Source organism: Penicillium solitum (genome assembly GCF_028829755.1).
Source record: "Penicillium solitum strain IBT 25940 chromosome Unknown utg000004l_segment0_segment0, whole genome shotgun sequence".
In the NCBI taxonomy this organism is placed as follows: Eukaryota; Fungi; Ascomycota; class Eurotiomycetes; order Eurotiales; family Aspergillaceae; genus Penicillium; species Penicillium solitum.
Window position 1 is genome coordinate 3,342,627 of NW_027072124.1, and position 18,135 is coordinate 3,360,761.

Consider the following 18,135-nt stretch of genomic DNA (forward strand, 5'->3'; position numbering starts at 1 on the left):
TCTGCCAAAATGAAGACAACAAGAAGAACAAAACACTCAACCATGCAATGCAGCACAAAATAACACCCCCAACGTACACCGATTGACAAGTGGACAACCTCACGCAATTCCCTCAGAAGTAGGCCCCAAATCCGCCTTTCCAGATTGGTCAACTTCAACCCTCTCTTCAGGCTCCCACATAGCCTCCCTCATAAATGTACTCCTCTCCCGAATCTGCGGTCCCTTCAAAACCAAAACAACAGGAACAACCGACAACGCAACCCCAATAAACCCAAGCAAAGTCCCCGCCCATCCAAACCCAAGATTCCCAAACAACTGCGGCGAAGCAAGCGGCAAAAACGCTCCAAAAGCATTCCTGCCAAGAGAAGCAGCAGACAAAGCAGACGCCGCATACCGCTCATAAGCATCAGTCAGATAATTAACAACAGCCATGTAGATCGAATAAATTCCAATACCCGCAGCAGTGATACCAATAGTCGGCACGATCCAATGGATATCAGGCTGACTAGCCCAGCCATACCAGAACAGACCCCCGGCAAAGAGCAAACTACCTGGGATAGATGTGTATAATCTTGCTTCAGGGATAGGTTTACCGGGTTTCTCTTTGTTGCGTCCTTCAGAGCGGAGATAGAACCAATCTTGTAGGGGGTTGATGGCTGTTCCGATGATCGCGCCTACTGAGATGGCGAGCTGGACCAAGCCGGTTCCTAGCGTGCCCCAGCCGTAGTTTGTGGAGTAGGTTTGGACGACGCTGGAGAAGAAGAGGTAGAGAATTCCCCAGGCGAAACTGATCCATAAGGTAAAGAAGATTACGACTGGCTCGGTGAGGAGCATGTTTGTCGGGCGTTGGAAGGAGATCTTCAGTAAGCGCAGCTTGCTTGGTGCGTCGATTTCAGAGGCTGCGTAGACCGGGCGGTTGGTTTCCTTGCGAATTTTGCGCGCGCGCTTCTTGAGGATTACGTCTGGGCGGGTTTCATTGAGGATTAGCCAGAATACTGGGATTAGGGCTGCGTTGTAGATGATTTGGACGTAGAAGATCCTATATGGAGATGATTAGTATAATGTATTCTTGGATCTTGGGTCATCGATTATAAATGTTGAGAAGAGCCCTGGAGAGGGATTGTGCTTACCAACGCCACGGCTCCGATCTCTGAATCTGCACAATAGCAGATCCAATAAACGGACCAAGGGCAATACCAACAACACTCGTAAACCCGAAGATAGACATCGGCAGACTGCGAGCATGGTCACCGAACCACACATCGGAGATACTTCCACCGACGATATTTATCGAGACGGAAGAAGCACCACCGCCGAAGAACCGCGTCACGACGAGTGTCGCGAAGTTCTTTGCGAATGCGGACGGGAAGAGAGAGATAACAAGAATCACATATGCCACGAAGTATCCTGGCATGCGGCCGGAGGCTTCAGTCAGAGGGACGAAGATCAATGGCCAGAAGGCGGCGCCCATGTTCCAGGAGGTGGTAGCCCAGTACAAGTTTGGGAAGGGGGAGTTCTGGACGTTGAATTCCTTCTCCATCCAGTCGTTGCCGGAACCGTAGGTTCCTGCGGGGAGACCGGTGAGGATGGAGCTGGTGGGGTTTGTTAGTAGGATGCTTTAAAATAATGTATATAGGTGGTGACATGGAATTCCTTACATGAAGCACACGGTGATAGTTAGCAGCCATTTGTATCGGAAACTCCAATTGAAGGGATTCTCGGGGTCATCGGGCCCGTCCCAGGTGTGGATTTCAATATCTTTGTATGCCGGAATTTCCTCCCGGACATCTTGGTTGAACATTCTCCCAATTCTGTGAGGGTGTTAGTATTTTTGTCTTGTTCTGCGCTGTTTATGAAAAATAAGAGGATGGGGTACGGAGTACTGGGTATGGGAATACTAACTTAGCCATCAAACCGGACTTCTTCTCTTGCTTCGCAGCAACAGGCTTCTCAACCGGCGAGGGAGTCTCAGTGACAGGTTCTTCGGCCTGATAGACCGAATTACCACGGATCTCATCTTGATCCGCCATGACGAGCAAAGCTATATCTTCCCTTTCCTCAACGGGTTGAAATATCAAACCTGTCGAAAGAAAAAACAAACGACAACGCACGAAGAAAAAAAGAACCACAGTCGGAACAAATCGGTGATACAAGCCCTTACATAATTAATAAAGAACCTTGGAACCCCTTGCCCTGGTGGAAGATATCTAAATCCGAACCGAGTAAACCGGCATGCCGAAAGCCACAATCCGACATCCACATCGGGTACCCGGTCGGAATGCCGGACGTTGGTTGGCGCCCACTTACATCCACTCCGAGTCTAAACCCACTTGATGTGATTTTATTGAGCTTTCTTTTTTTCTTTCTAACGCCGCTGATATGGCCTCCAGTTGCTAGTTCCAGTTTTATGTCCTTTTTTCAACGAACCACATCTGGCCATGCTCTCTGCCTTGTTTTGGTATGTCCGAGGTTCCTCCACTGGTGTCTTCAAATTCTGCAGCCTGGTGTCGTCATGTTTGAAACTATTTGGTTCAAATCGGATACCTATTGTGCCGATTGAAGCGAGAAACATGTTGTGCATTTTGGTTTTATGGTTTCGTAGCACAACCATCCCAGGCCGGAAGATATTAGGTTTGATATTGTTCAAAGCTTATACCAACGGTGTTACATAGTAGTATCTAAGGCATATAAAAAAGACAAATTTCTCCAGACAACCTGTTATATACACTGGAAAATACTCGGAACTAACTGCACTGACACAAAAATTAGATGGTATACATATCCACTTATGACGTATATCGATTACAGGGTTGTAGAAAGCCAGGAAAGCAAAAATATTGACCGACGCAGGGATCGAACCTGCAATCTCTTGATTCGTAGTCAAGCGCCTTGCCATTGGGCCAGCCGGCCATGCTGTTGTGATATCTTCGGCCGAAATGGGCATCATAAGCGGAGGCAGACTTTTCTAGGGCAAGGGCCCACTTATTCCCGCATCGGGACTTTTATGCAATGATGAACATGTGGATTTTATGCAATGCTGTGATCTTACGATATACGACGTAAATTTAATTTGATCGAAATTGAATCAGAGTAAAAATGTCCTTTGAATTCGTACTGGCAATAAAGGGAGCAACCTGTATACAACTAGTGACCATAATGTGTTGTATCTATGAGGTTGATTTTGAGATGGGATGTATGCTCTAGAGTGTGTGCAACATGGAGGCGCGAAGAGTGAAAGAGCAAAGAAAAAGAAGAAGAAGAAGAAGAAGAAGAAGAAGAAAATATAAATGAAATCTTCGTGTAGGGGTTGCCCTCCTCAAGCTGGGTTTGGGGAGTACCTAAAGGTAGTCCCAAAGCAAAATTAGCGAATGATTGACTGAAGATGGGTAAAGGTGAGGTGAGAGGTATTTGAAAAGTTACCTGATGTATGAGTACCCATGGAAGTATAAAGAGAGGATAGGCAATTGGAGAGTGCGGGGGTAGAAGAAGAGGAAACGAGAGCGGAAGGAGCGGATGATAGAGAAGGGCCGGTGAGAAGAGTAAATCTCACCCAGCTTGCCACAATGTTTATTGGTAGTATATTTATCTTGAGTCTACTGTTAGGCTTGGAAAGAGCTAGGGACATACTTCGATGAAGGAATGGTTGCTCTGTAGATCGCGACTGAAACTTTATAAGAAAGGATAGGAGTAGAGAGTGGGACGGGTGAATAGGGAAGAAAGAGATAGAAAGAGCTATCCTGACTAGACAAAGAAGCAAGGTCCTATCTGTCCAGAGGCTCAACGATATCTGGAGGTAGAGATATCCGAAGATAGAGAGTACAGTGTCATCGTATATAAAAAGATTGGAACTCAAGTTCAATAGTGCTGGTCTGGCGCAAACTCCCTTGCTCTTAGCTCCATTCGCATGCGATCATCGCTTCCAATATTGCTCACTCTATCTCTGTCTCATCTCAAAACCAATCCATAAGAGGACAATTCTAAAGTCAAGGAAGGAAGCACACATTGACAGACGAAGACATATGAGTAGGTTAAAGGCTCTGTACTGCCATAGGAACCTGACTACGGATGTTCATGTGCAATATTAGCCCTTAAAATTGATGTTGGAGAACAATTTGAGCCATATTACTCATATAAAGAAGACTTTGATTGGATAATGCGATTGGTGGTCCTAGTATTTACTGGCTTTTTAGCTCGCGAAGCTCAACCATATTCTTGTGGAGTTCTATCGCTAGCACGTTGTACTTGTCCCCAAGAGCAGCGAACTGGTCCCTTTGCTCCTGGGCCGCTTCCTTAAGCTGCTGCAGGTCCTGGGCTTGCTTGGCATTAATGCGGCGCAGACTCGTGTTCTGTGCCTGCAGCATTTGGAGAGTCGTCTTTCCTGTCCTAGGGTCAACAGCAGTTGCCTTTCGCAAACTGCGTTGGTAGTAGTTACGTTCTTTTGCGAGGCTCTGAATGCGTGATCGTGCATTCTCTAGCTCCCGGGAATGTGGGCTAGAATCAGGAGGATTAACTGTCGCAACCGGAGTAAATGGGGAAACATGTTGGGCATAGCCCTTCGGGTTGGCCAACGCTCGCGGAAGATTCACGGTACGAGGAATGGGGTTTGCCTGTTGAACACAGTACAGTTAGCACACTTTCCCATTATACATGAGTCAATAACCAGTAGTGACTTACAGTGACATTCGTCGCGGCGTTCGAAGGCGCCATTGTAGCTGTAGGAGCTTGAGGAGGGGACGGAATCGACGGAGTGGCGTTACGAGTCTCAACAATCTCAACAGACGAGGCTTCACCAGACGAGGCTTCACCAGACGATGAATCGGGAGATTCAAACAGAGAATTGGGCGAGTCCACAGACTGGGGGCTTTGTCCGACAGACTCTTCTTGAATGGGCTGAGGAGGAGAGGGTGGCATGCCAGCCTTGGCGTGAGCGATGAGGTTCTCCCACTTTCGGACCTTGTCGGCATCAGTGTCCTCCAGGGTGTATGGAATCCCAATAGATGGGTCATATGATACATGGCTGTATGGTGCATGCGCAGGGAGATTGTGGGTCATTGGCTGGGTAGGGTAGTGTATGGTCGAAATGGGCTGGTCAAAAACAAACCCTGGGTTGAGCCCATCAGGAGGAAGGCTGGCAAAGCACTCGTCGAGGCTTTTCAGGAGCTCGGGGGGCATTTCATGGTGGTTGAAGCCATTGGAAGCATTGAAAGGGGTGTCGCTATCGAGGCCAAGGCCATGGAGAAAGGCCTCGGAGTCGAAAGCCGGCTGGTCAAACCCAAAGGCAGGGTTTTTGGGATCAATTGGAGCCATGTTAATTAAGAATAGGTATTATGTTTGGAAGATATTGAAAAGGGCTGAGAAGATAAGAAGATGTTGTGGAAATGAAGAGATGAAAGCAGGAGGGATGGTTATAACCGTCGAGGAAGGAACTGGAGCTAATAGACTGGAACAAAGGGAGCAAACAAGAACAAAGAATGGAACATTGCTATTGTATTGAACCAATTAATAAGGATCAATAGGAATCAATAGAGACGACAAACGCATGATGTACTTGATCGACTATATGGAGATGTTTTTTTTCTGCCGGCCGATCATTTATTTTGCCCAAGGTTTAACTTTATGTTAGCCAATCATACGTCAGTCTTCGAGGGTGAGACCTACCGCTATTGGTACCGCCCAACCTAGTTCAGGCTCGACATTAACCAAGTTGGGTAGTTTAATTGTGGAACTTGTCAAACCCTATATTATAGGTGTGGATAGCGAAGGTAGGTCAAGACTGAAACTAGTCTGTAAGAGAGGGATCCTCGGGAGCTAGTTGAGCTATGTTGGGGTCCTTTATAGACAACTCGTAGACCGCCTTCTAGTTCTGCCACAGAGAGTGGGACGAGCTCTAGGAGCTTTGGCTCCCCAAAGCTGGTTGGCGAATGCCCTTGTTATCGTCCTCAGTTGGAATAGGGACCGCCGCGAGAGCATCTACGGTATCCCGGCTGATTCGGCTCGATGGAAGCCGGGCTACCACGACTCTGTGGCGGCGGAAGGTGGGCACGTACGTTCGTAGTATTCGCCAGGGGAATCTGTAATTGATCCATTAGCGATCATTTGATATAGTAGTAATGCTTCTCCGTGGACTCACTCGACCGTGAATGCAGTTAGGGATGCGGCGGAAGACCTCCCCGTGGTATACGACCATCTCCCGGTTTGTAGTCTATTCCAACAATTATTCCAACAATTATTCCAGCGATTAGTTTCAAAGATATTTCAAGGTACGTTGATTCCCTCGGTCAATATGTGCTCACCTGATCGTATCTTAGGAGATTGACCTCCCCAGTCAAACCATACTGGAGGTAACGATGATAGGCTGCGCAGGAATGCAAAAAGACGGCAGCTGTAGGATTGGACATGCTGATAGTTTGACCGGGTACAGGTTGATTGTAGCTGATTGGATTTAGTGGAGTGATTTGGAAGAAATGAGATTTAAATCACTTGGGTGTTAAGGAAGCGAAAGCAAGAATAGCGTATAGGAAATGAAGACTGGAAGTGGCTAGGTGGCTTCGTATTATAGGCCCTCAAGCCAGTCAGGACTGTATATTTCCTCTCGTGCTTTACTATCACCTGTTGGAATAGTTACTTGGAACTTGTAGGCCCCTTTTGGTATTTTCACTTTTGACTTCCAAATGTTGATTTTATACCCCAAATATGCGCTTGACTTGGAATGTCACGCAGCGAAGTGGGCAGGTATTTCATTGGTATACATTCTGTTATTCGCGTTAGAACAACCAGATTGAGAATTCTCTGACCGTGGACTTGGGTCTCCCTCACTTCAGGTTTACCACTCACTTAGCCTAATCACTGTTGATTATACTTCCACTTATAAGAGTTGACCTTGCCAGAGGTCATATATTGGTCTGGCACTGGCAGCTAATTCCAAGTAGGCAGACGTGGGCTTGAATTTGAGTCACATTAAACAGTAGACCTCCCCTATTGGCGTCCCCACAAACAAACGCCTTCCCTTTCATGCTACTTTATCCTATCACCGAAAGGTGTTGTGATGGCCTTAGGCCATGCCTATTGGTGCCTCATGCATCAAACCCCTCAGTAGTATATAGTCGGCAGATCGCACTTCCATACGAATCAACTCTCTCCATAATCTTCCGGCCCCTACATTGGTAGAAGCCTCAACAAAAGGAAAAGATGGTTATTTGACCATCGGTGGCTGAAGATTAAAAGATATGAAGAAGGGCTGCGATTTTGCCGGTGTAACCCAAAATGTGAAGGTTGTCGCCATCAACGTTCAGTGCGCGTTATCTTCTTCATCGTTGAGATCCTGATGTTGTTCGGTATTGGGCTCTTGATCGTCCTGGTCATCATCGCGTCCATTTACTTCCTCTACGCCAGCAAAATATTAATTTTTGATTTTTAACCGAGATTGGTATAGGGTTTAAACCTATCTTTTTGTGAGTAAATTGAGTAATGTATGGTGGTGTAGTATATATATGTAAGATATATATATTTGAAAGTGGTGGGGTGAAAATGCGGGTGGGTAAATACTTATTAAACCTAGGGATCCGAAAGGAATATGATTATTCATGAATATTCATGAATATTTGCGAATATGAATAATATGAATTGAATAATATGAATATGAATAAGCCCTTTATTCATATTCGCAATATTCATGAATATATGATTAATTTATATTTATTCATATAATAAAATACCATACATTACCATTCGTTTCATTACATTCGAATACATCAATCATGCTCAGACACTTTATTCCATAGCGAATTATGTGCCTGTCTTTAATATCGAAGCACTGAAAATTACATGCATGCACCGGTGGAGATTTATGTCTGAGACTTTCCTCTCAATAGCATCAGCCATCGCATAGTCTCCGCGTTCAGACGGTGCCTTCGGAGGCCCAAGACATCTCGAGCATTGCTGAACTCGCGCTCAATCCCGACCTCTGCCGAAGGGATGGGTAGGTAATCGCGAGCGGCTTTTGCCATAAGTGGAAAATTAAAGGCGTTTGCCTTCCACCACTTGAGGACCCATTCTGCGTCCGCATCGCCGATCATGTGGTAGGACCAGTTGACCGGCGGGGAATCCAAATACTTATCAATATCCGACAAAGATGCCTCTTTGGATAGCTGGACTTTGCGCAGAGTTCTCCACATTGTTTCCGACATCCCTGCTGGACGTGGATGGTCAACTTCACATGACGCAAATGGCTCTGGAGGGTATTCTTTCTTAAGAAATTCCCGCACTTACGAGACGATAAGCCCCGAATCTTGCTCGCTCATTTGAGACACAATCAGAGACGATTTGATGCGCGGATCCAACACGGAAGCCATATAGTAAAGAAGGTTGTCGTCCATTTTCCTAGCAAACTTGTTCATCTTACGAATGCCTCTTTCCACCGCATCGCGAATTTCAATATTCACGTCTTCAAAATCTCCCTCCGCATTTCGAACGTTATTTAACAAATCGTCCAAACTCTAGTAAATTGGTAGACTTTCCACAATTGTTGGGCATACCTTTGAAACAGAGTTCGTGTGGTCCCAGAACGGCTTGAGGATCTTGGCCACTTACTAAAGTGTCGACCACTCGTCATCGGTAAGCTGGAGGGCCTGAATTTCTGGATGTATCCGCACAAACTGCCCCAGCTCAGTTTGTAGCCGAAGGGCATCTTGAATCATAATATACGTCGAGTTCCATCGGGTGTCAACATCATAACTGACTTGTTTTCCAGGTGATACTTCTTTCCAATCCCGGCGGCGCTGTGGGCTACGGGCGATCCACAGCGTCAGAAATCGTATTTTCATGATTGCTCCTTTCGTACTGTGAATAGAGTTGAATGCTGGGCTAGTATGAATAGCCATGTCGTCCAGGATCGCCTTTACTTCTCGAGCCGAACCAGCCCTCAAAGAAGCTAACACATCTTTGCAAATCAGATTGAGGATATGGGCAAGGCAAGGAATAAAGCTCGGTCGTCCGCGGAATCGCATTAGAGGCCTAATGCGAAAGCGGTCATCGTCATTATCATACTTCTTGAGGAGCTGGTTATGTAGGCTATCACAGAGCGTCCCGTTATTGCCCGCATTGTCTCCTGTGATGGTCAGGAGCTTTGGCGCGATGTCCAGTTCAGCGAGCATCTTCAATACAACTTCCGCTAGATTCTCTCTAGAATGCGGCCCATTAATCTCGGTGAACTCGAGAAGCTCATCTCGCTTTTCAAAATCGGGGGTGATCCAATAGCCAAGGATACCTATTATCGCAATCTGATTTTCCGACGTCCAAACGTCAAGAGACAAAGCGAGTGTGCGGCTGCTCCTAGCAAGCTCCTCTTTCACTGAAGCCCTACTTGAATGGAATTCCTCTTTGATTCGGTTGAAAAGAGTATCAGCAGTCTTAATAGGCAAAGAAGCCCCCGTTGCTTCAATGAGTGCCCTGAAAGCCGGATACTCCACCACTGTAAAAGGCTATCTTGTTTGAATGACCCATCGGACTAGCATTTCTTCAACGCCAACCTTCTTTCTCGGCGACTCTAAGAACCGGTCGAGGCTTCCTTCGACCGCGGGTAAGAAGATGGAGTCGGCCCCAGACTTAATACGATGCTTTTTCTGGAGATGCACCAACAAATTCGAAGTGGAACCATAGCGCGACGAATCTCTGGAGGACCAGCTGCAATGTTTACAAATCAGCAGTCGGTCTTTTTTCAGTGGGCCACCCTGCCGACACCAAGTGCTATCCAGATCTATGGTCCAAAAGTGCTCAATGGTCCAACTAGAATACGACTTGGTTTTTCGTCTTTTATGTGCGTGCGGACTACTAGTATTGCTCCTACTTTCCGAAAATGCAGGATCAAACGGGGAGGGGGAAGAGCTAAGCAAAGAATAAGACTGCTTCGTCCGAGGCGTGTCTTCGGTGTTCCTAGGTGGGGAAGGCTCAGGAGAGTAAGGGCGTCCTATTTCAAAGGTGGATTCCTCAGACTACTCCGAAGGTGACGAAACCAGGCCATTGTGTAGAGCATTATAGTCTCGACGTGGAAGACCACGCGTTCTCCGCATAGACGGATTAGGTGTAGATGCCATGCTACTGTTTCCTGGTATCAGTATATCAAAATGGTATCGACGGTGATGCATCACATACCTTGAGCTACCTGGGCTGGGGTTAGAAACTGATAGGGGACTTGAGGATAGGATGATGGTTGACAAGCCCAGTCATGTTCACGCTTTATATGCCCTTGTTGACGTAGAAAGTTGATAGATCTCTTTTCTGTTTTCTGCAACGCGACATTGACGATTCTGAACGTAAACAAATGCAGCCAGGGTCATTAAAGGCTCTGGGTCGTGGAGCAAACGCGTTTTTACGTGCCATTTCTCAAGGCTACTTTGTGCACCAAGTTTGGAGTGGATTGGAATAAAATCAGGGAACTGAGAAGAGCTATTCGTTTAATTGCCTAAGATGATTTGCAACTAGGTTGACAGATATATATAATATTAACGGATCTTCGTGGCCGGTGTCAAGTTTCTATGGACAGACCCACGTGAACGAGTATCATGTCTCAAAAAGATCCACTATGGTACATCAAGCTGGTCAACTCTACATAGGTAGGTTGTACCTCCCAGCATATATTCGCAATCGAAATTCATAGCTCAGCTTTGCTGATGAAGTGATGGTATTGTGAAATCGACCACTAAGCGCATTTCGGTAATACGATAACCGCTGTACCGGACAAAGTATTAATGCGGAGAAATCTCATAATATGAATAATATGAATGCGAATATGAATAATGCGTTTATTCGCGCGAATAAAAAATTCATATATTCATATTCGCGGACTGCGAATATGATTATGTTGTATATTCGCATTCCTTTATTCCTTTCGGAACCCTAATTAAACCTCACTGTATGTACATTTACCAGAGAGCAATGCCAGGCGGACGCTGGTAATAGAGAGGCCACACGTCCTCTACAAACCCACTTGTGTAGTGGTAGAAATCGACACTCGTATCAAGTCTGTGTAGCATCGTCCAGCCGGTATTTTCCTCCACGCAGCCCTCGATTGACTGATAACCGTGCGCTAGTTGCTTATCAATCTCTTCTTTGAGGTCTGGATCTTGGCTCGTTGCATACTGCTTCCTCAATGATTTCCACCAGCCATCCACAAAATTCACATAGCCATTACTTTGTAGACCCTTCAACCGAGGACCACTTTCGGTGTCATGAAGAACGCTTTGCAGAGACTTTTCTTCAATCTGGATAAAGTACCGGTATCTGGGTGCGGTCGCCAGGTCGGGGTTGAATTCTTCAAACGGTCGCGGGTTTTCAGCATAGTACGCACGCTGAACCCACTCCTGAAAGTGCGCGCGAAGCTGATCCTTTGATGCATTCTCAAAGTTGGGCCGGTCCTCAAGGAATGTCAAACCCAGACTTTGATTCAGAGAGTGATCGAGATCTGGAGTTTTGTGGTACTCGATGGATTTGCGCATTGCCTCCGTAATCACCCCCTTGAAGAAGTTCCAGTCTTCGTCGTTTTGATACGTGGAACGATATATCACCCAGCCCCATTTTTGGTACCCCCCTTCCCTGAGGTATTCGTCAAGTAGACGTGTTGCGGGACTCATTGCGTCGAGCATGGCTTGAGTTTTGATGGCCCCGGATGTGAAGGACCGAGATAGGGGTAGTTGAAAGAGCGCATATTTTCCCAAGGGAGCAAAGAATGAGCTAGAGAGATTGGTGGATGATTGACGGAAAGGAAACTGGCGTCCAAATGGACGTGTGAGAACATGGTATCTCATTAAAGAGGACAGTGAAAGACAAAATATTAATGGGTGGATGGATTAGATTGGAAGTTGGAAATTGGAATCAAAGGAGGAATGGTATAAGCCATTTAGTAATGGTCTAATGGGCACCCGTGGAACCTGCCCAGACGCAGAGCTATCATTCACCGAGACTCGATAGCGGAGTAATGGAAGATCAAGAATATAAATCCGGCTCCGAGACACACTTGACAAGACTGGTAGAAATGTTGATGGCAGGCTAAATCTACTGATTCAAGAACTCATCATCAGGTAGGTCGATTTGCGATGAAGCAGCCTCCTTGCGACAATGTTACTCTTGGCCGCCAACCTTGGCCTAGACGGATACTATTTACCTTGAATCCTCCTTTGACTGCAGCATCGAAAAATGATGACTGGCAACAGACTATGGCGCGGTGTACTGCGAACTTACGGCCTTCGCATGATATCGTTAGGTCGGAGTTCCTACCTGATTCCAGGAGGCTTTGCAAGAGTGGTTGAAGATCTGGAAACCCCATATTATATGGAAGTAGATAAAATACCATGAGTTAAACAACGTATCGGACATCTATCATCCGATGGTTTTATAATTGCCCAGCTATCTGTATTCCTCGAAGGTATATAACGTCAACCCCACGACACCACGACCCCGCGTGTAACGTAAGTGGAGTTAATTCCTTATATTTCTAGATACATCTTATACTCTTTTACCACAATACAATACACTGTGCTGTCTCCTCTACTGGTCTGTAGATCCTAACAAGATTCTTTACAGGTTGTAGGTGTGAGACTGAATCTTGATGCTAGACACAGTCCAGGTCTTTCCGTTGTCGTTTGTCTTCAAACCGGAAGAAGTGGCCTCTTCGATAGCCAGAGTGTCACTGAAAGATGAATCGGCGGCGTCCAGGATGATGGTAGTGTCGAGGTATTCTACAACAATTAGCATATGTTTGATGACTTGGATATATAAACGCGCGAACTCACCGTGTGCTGCGGCAGTGCTCTTGCAGGCATCATCCTGACATTCGACAGCGGTACCCCAGCCCTGTGCCTGGCCGGAACCTAGAAAGGATTGTCAGTTGGAGATTGGGATTATCATTAGACCTAGGACTTACTGGTTGAAAGGGTCGACACAACCTCTCCGTTGATGAAGACGGTCTGGTCGAACTTGCTGGTATCATCGTTGTACTTGTCTATATAATAGTTAGCTTATGTTTATGAGCCCCAATAAATGAAAACTTACAGTGCATTGTAATCTCATCACCAGCATCGGCAGGGACCTGCTTGCCGCCCAGCTGGGTGTCTTGGAGGGTACTGGCCCACGTGCACCATTGTCCAGACTTTGCACCACAGTTTCTACAGGAGTCAGTTATGGATTATGCTTGCATTTGTGCTTCTATCACTCACGCGGCAGGATCGGAGAAAGAAACGGCAAGAGCCTGGATCAAATCACCACCGCTTGTTCCCATGCCGGGCCACAGGGCAAGACGGTCTTTCTGTGGGCTTGGCACCTCGGGGAGCACAAGTGTGGTGTTTGCTTCACGGATCCATGACGACGTAGGGCCGAGGGAGAAGTGAGGGCCGAATCCGATCTGATCTTGGGCATTGACAAGGCCGAGGACGGCGAGGACGGCGAGGTTTCGGAGAGACATGATGGATGTAGGTAGTGAATTAATTGTGGAAGAATCAAGCTCTAGATGGGGTGAACAACTTTATATGATCAAATATTCAAGATTAAGGGTTAAGAGTTGGTGATGACCCAGTTCAGGGGAAGGAAAAGTGAACCGGATCATTCCACTCCACCAATCTATAATTTCATCGTTACAAACTCTTGAATTTTGGACGTGCATTTAAGACATAAACCAGATTGGATTTCGTTGTTTCATAGGAGGTGTCTTTGAAACAGACTAACGTTGTTGACCCCCAACCGGAAGAAGTGGGGACCGAAATAACATGCTAGTTCAACTCTGTTACATACAATGTCTAGGCAATGCCAGCTGTGCGTGTCTGGACATTATTTCACTCGGGGATTGTTGCAGAACGAGTTTATTTCGAGGAGCGAGGCTGGGCTGGGAGTTATTTTGGCCAGGCTGTAGTTCTGTAACTACATGTACAACATAGGTTACTCGGGTGTAAGGAGATAATATATTTCTAACCACTACAAGCCCTAGCGGTGTTTTAAGGACTTATATTTATGGGGCTAATAAGCTTGTTGCAACACACTATAAATAACTATAAAGTAAGTTGCAACAAGATATATCCTAATTATTACTCGTACTCGTATCTATTTAAAGTCCGGTCCAAGCCGACGGGCCAAAAGCGTACTTTCATCAAGCTAGCTTCACTTTACATGCTTCTTCATTATTGAAGATAATTCATTCATCTGATGAATATGGCTAATAATTTGGACCTTCCGTATTAAGCTTAGTGGTCCACTATAAGGGGTCATTAAAATTGGCTTGATCTTGCAAGTGCTTTTCTCAACCCTTATTTGATGTTATACATCTCTATTACCACAACGTTCAATTTCAAATATTCTAAGAAGTTTCTCCTTGTTTTCCCGCGATATCTCGAGGGAATATGATCCTTCAGAACTACTATTTGGACCCCTGTTTCAACAATTTCGGGGTAAGGCGTTTCTTGCCCCGCTGAGCTCCGTGTATATATCCGCAGCATCACACCCTGTTGCGGGGCAATAACAACCACGCCCTCTGAAATCCTAGTTATTTAAATTTGCCATCTACACTCTCGCGCATACCTGTAGGTATCACGGAATCAGCTTGTTCTTGATCCAGTGGACTGGTGGTGAAGCACCAGCCTTCGGGTTGACAGAAAATTTCTATTGTATTTGTATAGAGCACTGGAAGGCGATCGGTAACATCTTTGGAATATGTATCCTAATGTAGATGACTTCCTATTTGGGCTTAGTGGGTAGTGTTTCACGGAACTGTTTCGCCGTAGCAACATGTTCCATCTCATTAACCACCCCTCAAAATTGCCACTGTGCACACCAATTTCTCATCAATTCGGGCGAAACCTCCTCCATCTGCCGCATTGTCAAACTATAAAACTCAGTTCGTGTGGTAGCCAGTGGTGCTGCCTTGATTCCCATCTTCGCACCCTCTGCCGCCGATCGATATGTGTCGAGCAGTTTGACCGCCGGGTTATCATTCATCACAGGATGAACCTGGCTCTTTTCAAGCGCGTTGATCCACTCTTCCAATGAGACCACCTTTTGGATTCTCTCGCCGTAAAACTCACACAGGACGGATATGAGGCTAGGCCAGTTGGTAGCCTTTGGATTGAGTGCATGGAAGTACCCGGTAATCTCTTCTACCGACCAAAGAGATGTCACACCCGAAACATCCAGTATCACATTTGCAATGTCCTCCACTGGTGCCCAGCCCACATCTTCAAATGTGCCAAGGGAGTCAGGCAGGAGACCTAGGTGAACGGAACTGCGAACTAAGCTTGGAAGCCACTCTTGCGGATTCCATTTGCCTTTCTCGCTACGCGGGCCCGCAACTTGACCAACCCGTACTATAACACTAGGCACACCCGATACCTTAGCAGCTTTATCGAGAATCATGCTGCTTGCGAGCTTGGACTGACTGTATCCCATTGTTGCGAGGGACCAATCTGGCAGCGCTGTCTCAGGTACAGGCACTTCGGGGCTCTCCCATCTTTCAACCGTTCCAATGCTTGAAATGAACGTTATGGGCACGCTTTTGCGTGCAGCTTGTAAGCTGAAATTGACCAGATGACGCACCCCACGGATGTGCGGCTCAAACGACGCCACGGACATGTTAAAGTTGACAGGCCAGGCGTTGTGGATCACGCGGTCTACCTCATCTGCCAGTCGACTCTTTAGCTCGGGGGTAAGGCCCAAGTCTGGTTCCGCAAGATTTACCTGCAGGAACTCGGCCCGGGAGAAATCAATCGATAATCCCCTGGATGTACTCGCCTCAATCTGACGCTCTGAGCCGTTCACAGAACGATTGAAACAGATTACCTTGCTAACATTGGGACATTTCAAAGTAAAGTCCAGCAAGTACGATCCCAGTGCACCCGTTGTTCCTGTGATGATAATGACTTGTCCTTTGTCGGCAGGAGCTGGCTTATTCGGCACTGCATCTTGAAGATCGTGAATGTACTTGTCGACGAGTGCAGTGCAAATGGCTGTTTCATCCGTCATCACACCTGGATCACCGGTTGGGCCACCCTGTTTGCAATTTGCGCAGACCAGGGTGAAGACATACACCGCTAGCTGTGTGATCGTTGGATGGGCATAGATAACCCTCGATTCCACCGCCTGCTCGCTGGGTTTAACACCTGCTTTCTCTAGGGCGACAAACAGCGCGCGAGAGAGTTGAATGGCTTGCAGCGAATCCATGCCAGCGGTAAAGAGATCATCTTCCAGGGCCAATTCAGGGAGTTTGAGCATGCTGCGAACCAATTCGCGAACTGAGTCCAAAACCGTTGTCTCAGAAGAGATATCAAGGTTCACAGCCACGACCAAGTTGTTCCTACTATCAAAGAAGGTTTGAATGTCTTCCGCGTATAACCTTTCCACCATAGCGCGCTGAATACTGCCTTTACCTGCACGAGGAAATGGGCGCTCCGGATGCGACAAAAAGACATAATCGCGTAAGATATGGCCGTGTGCAACTGTTTCAGCATTAACCTTCTCAATAGTCGGCCAAATATCATCAAGAAAGAGCTGCCTTTCTTTTTCGTCTTTGGGGTACTGAACTGGCTCGATCATTAGCCCAGCATGGAATTGTTTACTACCAATAACCTGGGCGCTGAATACCGCTGGATGGCCCATGATAGCCCCTTCAATGGTGACGGGGTTGAGCTTCTCTCCAGTGGAGAAGACAATGATGTCGTCAGCTCGGCCCACGTATGTCCAATGGTCTGCCAAGGTCGGGTGCGGCTGGTACAGGTCTTTGGTGCTGAACTCGTCCAGCTGGGGAAAGGTATAGAAGCAACCCTGTAGCCCCGGTTTCTTGTCCTTGCGCACTATGACTTGCTCGTACGTATTTTCGCCAATCAATCGCCATTTGATGCCCATTATATCACTTGGAATGACGAACCATGGCCACATGGTGGGGTCCGGTTGAGAGTAATAAGGGAAGAAAGAGAACCTACCGCGATTAGTAAGTAAAGCTTTTGGCAGAGTTCATACTCCGAGAATTTGATTTAGAGGGTTTCTTACTCAGTAGCTGCAATGGCGTTTGCCGTCTTGATACGATAGTTTGCCAGTCGGTTAGCTGTCTCGGGGGTAATAGCGCCTGATGGGATGTTCCGATTTAGCTAAATAGCGCGGAGGAAATCAAGAAACAGAAATTGCGGATGTCACTGACCTCCACCAAAGGCCACGATATGGAGTTTTTTAAGCTCGTTCATTGCCTCCTCCGAGTGAGACATATGGTCCAGGATAGCCGGCGGTATAGCTGTCCACCCCGGGTTACTATTTTGCAGCCACTTGACCACATTGTCGCCTGTTATAGGGCGAGAGGGGTCCCGGAATACGATCGGCGTATTATAGTAGAAGGCACACAAAGTCGAGAGCATGATACCCGCAGCGTGAAACAAGGGCATGATGAGCAGGTGGCGCGGATTAGGAGAGCTGGTCCATGTCGGAAGCCAGGGCAAGGTGCCATCGCGCGCCGGTACGTAACGATGAAGATCATTTTGAGCGACCATACCCTGCCGCAGGACCACTGCTTTAGGAAGGCCAGTGCTTCCACTTGTGTGCAGTACCACATAAGGGTCCCATTCTGCCTCGGAGAATGTCTTCGTGTACTGAACCGGTGTTACTCCATCAGCAACCCATTCATCAAATGGCGCTATAGCTACACTCTTCATTGCCAGGCTGGCATCCACCCATGGCTGCACTATTGACACAAACTGAAGTTCATGATATAATATGTTGCAATTTGTTTTGTCGAACAGATTGAGTTGCGCCTCGATGGAGTTACGAGGCGAAATGAGCAGGGCCTGGTACCCGGCCTTGATAGCACCAATCACGAAGATGGGGTAGCGCGGGTCCTCCAAGCCAATGTAGGCCACTGTAGGGAAATTGCCAGGTGCCGGATGTCCATTTTGTGTGATCAGCATGTTTGCGACATAATTGACGGCATTGGCGACCTGAGCCCAGGTCACAGGCTTCCATCCATCCGAGGGATTGTTGCTCCGTGGAATTGACATGCATTCAACATCGGGAGTTTGGCGAGCCGTCTCGTCAATAACATTGGGTATTAGACGCTTACCGCATTCTCCACCGAGGAACATTTTGGCTGCTGAGTCCTTCATGGTGCCAGTAAGATGG

The 18,135-nt window shown here is 46.9% G+C and overlaps 7 protein-coding genes across 7 annotated transcripts; all 7 read right to left on the reverse strand.

The window, feature by feature from the left end:
• Window positions 1-99: 99 nt before the first annotated feature.
• N7455_007270 (uncharacterized protein) lies at window positions 100-2,101 on the reverse strand (the record flags this gene model as incomplete). Its single annotated transcript, XM_040957692.2, has 4 exons — window positions 1,903-2,101; window positions 1,659-1,811; window positions 1,131-1,592; window positions 100-1,039 (listed from the first exon to the last, which is right to left on the reverse strand). Exons 1-4 carry the CDS (start codon window positions 2,028-2,030, stop codon window positions 100-102), a joined length of 1,683 nt encoding a protein of 560 aa, XP_040811730.2. The 5' UTR covers window positions 2,031-2,101.
• A 2,074-nt stretch (window positions 2,102-4,175) lies between these two features.
• N7455_007271 (uncharacterized protein) lies at window positions 4,176-5,307 on the reverse strand (the record flags this gene model as incomplete). The annotated part of the gene is made up of 2 exons (XM_040957727.2): window positions 4,176-4,607; window positions 4,675-5,307. 2 exons carry the CDS (start codon window positions 5,305-5,307, stop codon window positions 4,176-4,178), a joined length of 1,065 nt encoding a protein of 354 aa, XP_040811806.2.
• A 632-nt stretch (window positions 5,308-5,939) lies between these two features.
• Window positions 5,940-6,398, reverse strand: N7455_007272 (uncharacterized protein; the record flags this gene model as incomplete). The annotated part of the gene is made up of 3 exons (XM_040957830.2): window positions 5,940-6,071; window positions 6,131-6,202; window positions 6,294-6,398. The coding sequence occupies 3 exons, from the start codon at window positions 6,396-6,398 to the stop codon at window positions 5,940-5,942; spliced, it is 309 nt and encodes a 102-aa protein (XP_040811804.2).
• A 1,446-nt stretch (window positions 6,399-7,844) lies between these two features.
• On the reverse strand, window positions 7,845-9,152 carry N7455_007273 (uncharacterized protein; the record flags this gene model as incomplete). The annotated part of the gene is made up of 3 exons (XM_065605576.1): window positions 7,845-8,166; window positions 8,269-8,493; window positions 8,590-9,152. 3 exons carry the CDS (start codon window positions 9,150-9,152, stop codon window positions 7,845-7,847), a joined length of 1,110 nt encoding a protein of 369 aa, XP_065461430.1.
• Window positions 9,153-10,919: 1,767 nt separating this feature from the next.
• On the reverse strand, window positions 10,920-11,639 carry N7455_007274 (uncharacterized protein; the record flags this gene model as incomplete). Its single annotated transcript, XM_040957814.2, has 1 exon — window positions 10,920-11,639. One exon carries the CDS (start codon window positions 11,637-11,639, stop codon window positions 10,920-10,922), a length of 720 nt encoding a protein of 239 aa, XP_040811819.2.
• A 931-nt stretch (window positions 11,640-12,570) lies between these two features.
• On the reverse strand, window positions 12,571-13,453 carry N7455_007275 (uncharacterized protein; the record flags this gene model as incomplete). The annotated part of the gene is made up of 5 exons (XM_040957725.2): window positions 12,571-12,731; window positions 12,786-12,863; window positions 12,917-12,994; window positions 13,045-13,157; window positions 13,209-13,453. The coding sequence occupies 5 exons, from the start codon at window positions 13,451-13,453 to the stop codon at window positions 12,571-12,573; spliced, it is 675 nt and encodes a 224-aa protein (XP_040811796.2).
• Window positions 13,454-14,790: 1,337 nt separating this feature from the next.
• On the reverse strand, window positions 14,791-18,119 carry N7455_007276 (uncharacterized protein; the record flags this gene model as incomplete). The annotated part of the gene is made up of 3 exons (XM_040957803.2): window positions 14,791-16,948; window positions 17,020-17,095; window positions 17,168-18,119. The coding sequence occupies 3 exons, from the start codon at window positions 18,117-18,119 to the stop codon at window positions 14,791-14,793; spliced, it is 3,186 nt and encodes a 1,061-aa protein (XP_040811871.2).
• Between the last annotated feature and the right edge of the window lie 16 nt (window positions 18,120-18,135).